This window comes from Camellia sinensis, chromosome 9, assembly GCF_055761805.1.
Source record: "Camellia sinensis isolate YWXY chromosome 9, ASM5576180v1, whole genome shotgun sequence".
NCBI classification, from domain to species: Eukaryota; Viridiplantae; Streptophyta; class Magnoliopsida; order Ericales; family Theaceae; genus Camellia; species Camellia sinensis.
The window spans coordinates 197,490,791-197,498,957 of record NC_138969.1 but is presented as its reverse complement, the minus strand read 5'-3'; the positions used below and the strand labels follow the sequence as shown (position 1 = coordinate 197,498,957).

The 8,167-nt window shown below is 34.6% G+C and overlaps 1 protein-coding gene across 1 annotated transcript; it reads right to left on the bottom strand.

The window, feature by feature from the left end:
- Positions 1–989: 989 nt before the first annotated feature.
- On the bottom strand, positions 990–7,828 carry LOC114310921 (SWR1 complex subunit 2-like). The gene is made up of 8 exons (XM_082888378.1): positions 7,556–7,828; positions 7,362–7,465; positions 7,165–7,235; positions 2,986–5,019; positions 2,030–2,095; positions 1,841–1,884; positions 1,505–1,760; positions 990–1,400 (listed from the first exon to the last, which is right to left on the bottom strand). Exons 4-8 carry the CDS (start codon positions 3,052–3,054, stop codon positions 1,392–1,394), a joined length of 444 nt encoding a protein of 147 aa, XP_082744504.1. The 5' UTR covers positions 3,055–5,019; positions 7,165–7,235; positions 7,362–7,465; positions 7,556–7,828; the 3' UTR covers positions 990–1,391.
- Positions 7,829–8,167: the final 339 nt, after the last annotated feature.

Below are 8,167 nucleotides of genomic sequence, written 5' to 3'. Positions count from 1 at the left end.
TTATTTCCTTTGTAGTATTTTCAATTAAAAAATTGATTAATGTTATTTTCTGTTAATAATAATTTTTTTAATTGAATTTTAAAAAGAGTGTGATTATTAGTGTTGATCAGAATTTTCAATAGTGTGAAAGTAGTATGTTTTGTTATGAGTTATAATAATTTGAATTAAGTTTTGAAAACTCTTTCCAAAACTCATAACCAAACAAATTTTCTTACTTGAAATGTCAAATCAAATTTTCAAAACTCAATTCAACACTCTATTCAAAAACCATAACCAAACAAATTTTCTACACTCAAATCATAATTCCACAACTCACAAACTCAAAATACAACTCACACTACAAGAAATTGCATTTTTCGCAACGCAACAAAATATGTTGCTAAATGGGAAAATTCGTCGGCAAAGAGTTTTGCCGACACACAAGGCTACGTTGGTAACCCGTAGGCAAAAGTGAGTCGGCAAAAGTTTTTGCCGACGAAATTATCGTTGCGTTGGTAAAAGTAATGCCTTTAGTGACGAACATAGTCGTCGATAAAAGTCTTCATCCATCGTCGGCTATTTACCTTGCGTCGGTAAAAGTCATTCAAATATGATGATTGTGTGGCACTTTTCGCGACACAAATTTACATGGGCAAAAAATATACTTTTAGCAACAAAATATGCGTCGGCAAAAGTAAACTTTTGGCAACACATTTACGTCGGTAAATGTTTCCATTTGCCTACGATTTGTTTGTCGATAAAGCTTCACTTTTGGCAACGACAAATAAGCATTGACAAAAAATACACTTTTAACAACACAATATGAGTGGACAAAAGTAAACTTTTGGCAACACATTACGTCGGTAAATATTGCCAATTGCCGACAATTTGTTTGTTGATAAAGGTTTACTTTTGGCAATGACAAATTGGCATTGGCAAAAAATACACTTCTAGCAACACAATATGAGTGGGCAAAAATAAACTTTTAGCGACTAATTTACCAACAAAAATAATTAAAAATAATTTATATGTTTTTATAAGATTTACAAATTTACAAGAGGCATCCCTCAGGCACTTACTATTATAAACTAATAACATTGATATGAAATCACCTAAAGTTGATGTGCAAGCAAAAAAACACTATTGATACTGCTTTTAGAAGCAGTGTATAAAACCTAAAAGGGTAAACTCACTAAAATACCCAAATACATCCAAATTGCGAACCCACATTAGAAACAAAAGATAACAAAATGAAAGCATGAACCGAACAAAGACAGGCAAAACGGCACGAAAATCACCCACAAACTTATCCAGCAGACCAACATCTAATACCAGCCGCCTCACAGCAACATTGCAGCAGCAGCAGCAGCCGCCCAGCAAGCATCAGCCAGAAAATGATGACAACAATGAAGTTATTTTCCCTATAAAAAAATAAAAATAAAAATAAAAAGCACAGCCAGAAAAGGTCCATAACCCAGTGTTCTCATTTCCAGAAGAACACATCGAGAATGAAATCTCAACTAACCTTCATTGTTGCTTGCAAAGCTGCATGTATTGCATCTCTTTCAGCTTGCCTAACAGTAACTGAAGTTCTTGTAGATTTTCTAACTATTCTCTCCACTTCTACGTCATCGGGTGCATCATGATGTTCAGGGAGAGTAGACTGCTCAGCAGTTTCATCATCCTGGGGAGCCTTTCCAAGATTTGAAAGAACCTTCTTTTTTGTCGGCTTCTTTGGCAATTGCTTTCCAGGAAATATTAGTATCTTCTTTGTCTGCATTCTGTAACAGAAGTCAACATCTTAAAAGTTACCATACTAATTTAAAAACTCTAAACTTCCATGATCTTGGGGAAGTCAAACCTGTCATCTGCTTCATTTTCTACTTCTTCATCTGGTTCAGGTTCCTGATTCCAGTATAACATGTAATTGGACAATAAGTTCGTTCAAGTGGTCATGGATATTGAAGTTATTACTGCAGTAGTATGAAAGAGGTAGTGACATATTTTAAGTCTAAGAAATGCAGATAATAACAAGACCGTAAATACATACATCATCAAAGTCACCATCAAAAACATCCACAACCTCCCCTTCTTCGTAATTTTCATCATTTTCTTCCTGAGAAAGTAACATAGGAATGAATTGAATCCAGAAACACACAAGAGAACAACATACCATATAAATGCAACTGCTAGTCCTTCGGACTAAGTGGTAACTTAGGTGCTACAATAGAGTAGATGACAAGGTTCAAATCCCATTATCCATAAAAAATAATACTAATGAAATAAAAAGTAAATATTTAATTTAGAATGGTACATACTTATCATAATTTCATCAATTTTGATAATTGAAATAAATAAAAAAACGATCATACTCAATGCACAAGGCTCCTACTTAGGGTCTGGGAGAGGTAGTTAGTAAGCAGCATTCCCCACTTTTTTTTTTTTTTTTTCTTCTTTTTTTTTTTTTTTTTTTGTGGAGAGATTGATAATAGAAATAGGTGCATGTGGTCAATAAATAAGAAAAACTTGTATGTCAATAACTTGCAATGGCAAGGAGTTTATTTGTTTTGAGCACAAAACAAACAATAGACCATAGTGAGTGACAATGAAAAAATAACTAGATCAAATTAACAAATAGGAACTATGTGACTCCAAAATGTCCCAAATTATGACTTACTGAACAATTTCTATGTTTTTTGACATAAAAAAGACCTGAAGTTGATTTTTCCTCTCCCAGGAAGACTTTAAAATGGAAAAGATTAATTTTTAAACCAAAAAGAGCATGACCAAATTGTAACATCAAAAACCACTTCTACCCAATTTTAGATAGAGTACTCTAATAGGGGACTTATCATGCTCTTCATTACTCTGTCTCTATTTCACTTTCTGGGAACATTATTGGTGTTTCACATTAAGGTGAAAAAATGAATGGATGCACAAATATTGATCAAGAAACTACATGTGGACAAGAGAAACATCAATGTTAAAAGTCTGAGCAGTGAATACCTCTTTGAGAGCCTCCTGATTCCAAAACGTTTTATCCTCTTTATTCTCGTCATCAAGCAATTTGTTCATTCTAACAATGGCATCAATATAGTGTCAAAACCTTTCAATATCTCAAATAGAATTTCCATTATCCTTCTAGACAGAAAATCATAACAGAGTACTACTCTCCCCTCATACAGTTGATGCATATTAGACACAATCCTATAACAGCAGATCCAGATTCAGGCATACTCTCTCCTCATACAGTGATCAATAGACAAAATGTGAGATGTTGAAGCTGACATTTTGCTCTTAGCAGTAGGAAACAACTAGGAATAGAATCAAAAGCCCCACTCCTTAATCAGTTCAGGTCCATAGTGCCTAGACAAATTGGTAGCCCAAGCAAATCCGCCCAACAAACATGACAACAGAAATCCCTAGCACCAAAACACCTCAACAGACCAGCAGAGAATAGATCTACTCCCTTGTTTCCATCAGCAGACCAGCAGCAATCCACAGTACTACTCTCCCCTCATACAGTTGATGCATATTAGACACAATCCTATAGCAGTAGATCTAGATTCAAGCATACTCTCTCCTCATACAGTGATCAGTAGACAAAATATTAGATGTTGAAGCTGACATTCTGCTCTTAGCAGCAGGAAACAACAAGGAATAGAATCAAAAGCCCCACTCCTCAAGCAGTTGAGGTCCATAGTGCCTAGACAGATTGGTAGCCCAAGCAAATCAGCCCAACAAACATGACAGCAGAAATCACTTAGCAGCAGAACCATCAGCAGAGCCACACTAAGTAGCCCCAGCATACCAGCAGTTAGCAACAGACCCCTGCAATACTTAGAAGCCCCAGCAACACTTTCCTTAATTCAGAATGCATATATAGAACAAAACTCCCCTTACTACTTGAGCAACACCACAGCAGGACACTACAGCAAACAGCCTATCTATTTGCAACCTCCACTCTGCCAAGCTGGAGTAAGACAACAATGAATATACCCACAGCAGAACAACCCTAACAAACAAACTAGAACAACCCCAGCAGCCAAAAACCCACTACTCAGCAGCAGTCACACAGGCCCATGACCACTGATGCAAAATCTAATTTGATTCATGTTAAAGATAAAATCATTAACTGAAAACTGGGCTAGATTATGTGATGACTTCGCCCATATAGCAACTCTAATCTTGATCAACTCAATGACTTCAACAAGGCTAGGATTTGAGTGCTTGAATTTACACTCGTTTCTGAGCTTCCAAATAGACCACAACACTGCTAGAGGAATACTTTTCCATAACGCTCTCTCTGATTTCCTAACTTTGGCTCTATCCCACCAGATAAGCACCTTTTCCACTGCATCCGGCAATGCCCCAACAAATCCCCACCACTTAAGCATAGCAGCCCAGATATGCCAGGAGAAATGACACAGCAGAAGGACATGGCGAGTAGATTCAGGCTCAGATTTGCAAAAGGTACATTTAATATCTAAGTTGCTACTCAAGACCCCAATCTTCTGCAGAAACTCAGCAGATTTTACTTTGTCCTTCCAATCTAACCATCCAAAGAATTGAACTTTGTGTGGGATATACTTTACCCACACCAACCTGCAACCTCTAGCTGAGGAACCAAAGCTATCAGAGCAGAATTTATACACAGAGGATGTGGAATACACACCTGAGGATGCCGCTGCCCAACAAGGTACATCAGCACAGCCAGGTCTGAGGGAAGGGGCAGCTGCTAGAAGAATTCTCAATCTTGATGCACCCAACTCCTCTCACTCATACAAAGCCCTTCTAAACGGTATCACCGATTCTACTGAATTTCCTTTTAAATCAAAGTAATGCTTGACAGAACCTTCCTTAGATTGAGCAAAACTGAACAAACCAGCGAATTCTCTCTTGAGGCATAGCTTCCCACACCACTTATCATGCCAGAATTTGGTTCTAGATCCATCCCCAACTTGAATCTGAAAGTTCTGCTCGAAAAACTCACCCCATCAACTTGAAGTACACTTCCACCTCCCTGGCCTCGTTCCCTATCTGAAACAAGAAATCCAAGACCTAGAGATATGGTCTCTTGAAGAGAATCATCTCTTGAGTTGTTGAAGCTTCTCGTAGACCCATCAAAATTCATAGGAACACAAAAAGACTCTAATATTCATTTTTGAAATTTAGTACATCTGAATATTATGATAAAAACACTAATGTTCATTTTTGTGTGATAAATAAGGTCTGGATTCTTTTGACGTAAATAACAGGACACATATTCATAGACAAAATAAAAAAAAAAAAACAACGCAAAAGCAAACATTCAACAAGAATAATGCAACATAATGAAAACAAGCCTCAAAATAAAAACTAATTTGTTGTTTCCCCTTCCAATTTTTTTTTTTTAATAGTAAAATCGTTTGTTATTTGTTTGTTTTGATTTATAAATATATATATATATATATATATAGATCCTCTTTGCTGAATCAATATTCTCTTACATTGTATTACAATTGATTATATCTTTATATATACATAGATATATAAAGCTTTACACACGACTAAAACATAAATAAAATCACACTTGCTATCCTAAAAATCCCAATTTACCTTTCAATTTTTCTCTCACTAATTCAAACAATTCTCACTCAATACACTTCATATTATGCAGAAAAGTACACATACTGATAAATAAATATACATATATATATATATATACACTCAAATTTTGATGAAAAAGAAACTGGATTTCTTGAGGGGTGAAGTGTTGGTTGACTAAAATAGAAACCAAATATACCCTAGAATTTAGAAATTCAAGAAAAGATCGCGAATTACAACATAAAACTGCTCATATAATTTTTCTATGGAAAGGGGCAAAAATAATTCTAATAAATTGAGTAATGTTAGTGATTCAAAAACAATATTAAAAATTTATGTCAATATCGTATAAATGTTTTAGTAATATATATATATATATATATTTATAGAATTTCTAATATTTTTGTAGTAAATTAGACAGTGAAAAGTGATCAATGTGACAAAAGTGGTCATTGTTGATGCCTTCATCTCAAGAACCACAATGTATTGCCACAACAATAGCCATCATTACCACCACCATTTAGGCATTACCTTAACCCAACACCACAAATGAACTTCAGTACTACAATATCACTTCTTCAAAGTAAACCACCTCACCCTACCTTTGGCAACTCATAATCATTTACAAACACTAAGATAACCACAACAGTCAACGAGATATGAAACCTTCAACCCCCTCTCACAATTACTGCCACTACAATTCTACCTGGCATAAAGATACCATTTTGGAACCAAGTTCTATACTTTTACGGGAATTGTAACTACGTTTTATACCATATGATAGGTTCCAATGAAATCCAAAAATTATATGAGATAATGAGCATCAAGAACAAAGAGTTTAACTCCATTTGCATGCTAAAGACAACCAAGAGCAACTACCATTCCCAAAGTACAGATGTCACATTGAATTCCATGACAGCAAGTAAGAGAGAACACACGTAATCAAACAGCATAACTTCAACCTAATGGGAAAGCTCAAAAATCCACAATTAGAGTGCTGTGTAACTTTTTTCAGATATGTTTAATTTTTCACAACCAACACAGATCACAAAACAGAACAAAATTCAGTGTCGCCATTTAGAATTGAATTCAAATTCATTCAAGTTCACAGCAACAAGAAAAAAAATTAACGACAATAAATTTGTAACGAAACGAAAATGTAATACAAGAATATAGCTTTCACCTTAATTCAACCAAAATAATTGCATTATCATGACAGGACGAAGAATGAAAAAAATTTCAAATTTTGGTTTTTTGTTTCTGTTACTATTTTCATCGAAAACAAACAACGGCGTGAATGAATTAAATCAATCACGAGTTTTCACAATGAAAATATAGTTCCAAAATACTTTTGTTTAAATTGCTAACAATTTAATGCATTTTTACAAACATCATCAAAATTCAAAGAACATAATTAGATCTATAAATCTAATGCCAAAACAATATGACATTTTTTACACCCTACAAGCAAAAGTATGGCTCCAAAATATTACACTAATCGATGTAAAAAGCCCAATGCCTGAGAATATTCATCGATTATTTCATTACTTGTCAACTGAAATATATAAAAAAACAAAATAAAATAAAATTTTAGCAGACCTCATTTCAAATGTAAAAATACCAAATCTGTAAGAGCCAAGAAAGATTGGAATCAGAATTCTGAGAGAACCCTACACAGAGAAAAGAGGGGAAAAATCAGAGAGAAGAGGATTTTACAAGAGAGACGATTTCAGAGAGAGAAAATAGGGTTTCAGGAGAGGGAGTGTTTCAAAAATAATCAATTGAGAGAGGAATACCTTCAGATTTTTTGATTGTTCTTCAAATTCTTTTCTCTTTCTTTGTTGGATTAGGGTTTTAGGTAGAGTGAAATTACCCACAGCCACTCCAATCACACCGCCAACTACACCGAATGCGAGAGCGAGAGCGAGAGAGAGCCGAAACAAGGGTTTTAGGAACAAGGAAGAGAAGAGAGATGAGATGAGTGCCTTACCGTCAAATTAGTCTTGCCGCCGAAAAGATGAGTGTACCATTTGCCTCTCATAGCAAGATCCTCTCTCTGTTTTGTGTAGGTCGACACAGTGTATGGCTTTGAAGAACCTCCAAAGGGTTTCGGGACTACCGTGTTTGCCTCTCAATCTCCACCGATTCAATTGATAGTAGAACTTTGAAGAACAAGAGTTTGAAAACCCTTTCCCCTTCCAACCAATTCACTGTCTTTCTTCTCCCTCTGTTTCTTCTATGTTACTTATTATTAGAACCCACTATCAGTGTCTTGTAGGTAGTCGATGTAGTTTTGTAAAAAATCAATTTTATTGTGGTGTATGACCTAAAAGATAAAATTATATAAAAATAATAAGTACATTTTTTATTTTTTCACCTAATTTTTCTTTTAATAGTTTTTTAGGGAAAAAAAAATTAAACTAGTATATAAAAATAAAACTAAACATAAAACCACAATAAAAAGAATTTGAAAATAAAACTAAACATGTTGAAATTGGTAATCTAACCACATTCTTTAAAAAACTTTAAATTAACTTAAATTAGCCATCTCAACTTAAAAAATTATGTTTGGCCTTAATGGGTTCATTTTGTGATCTGATTC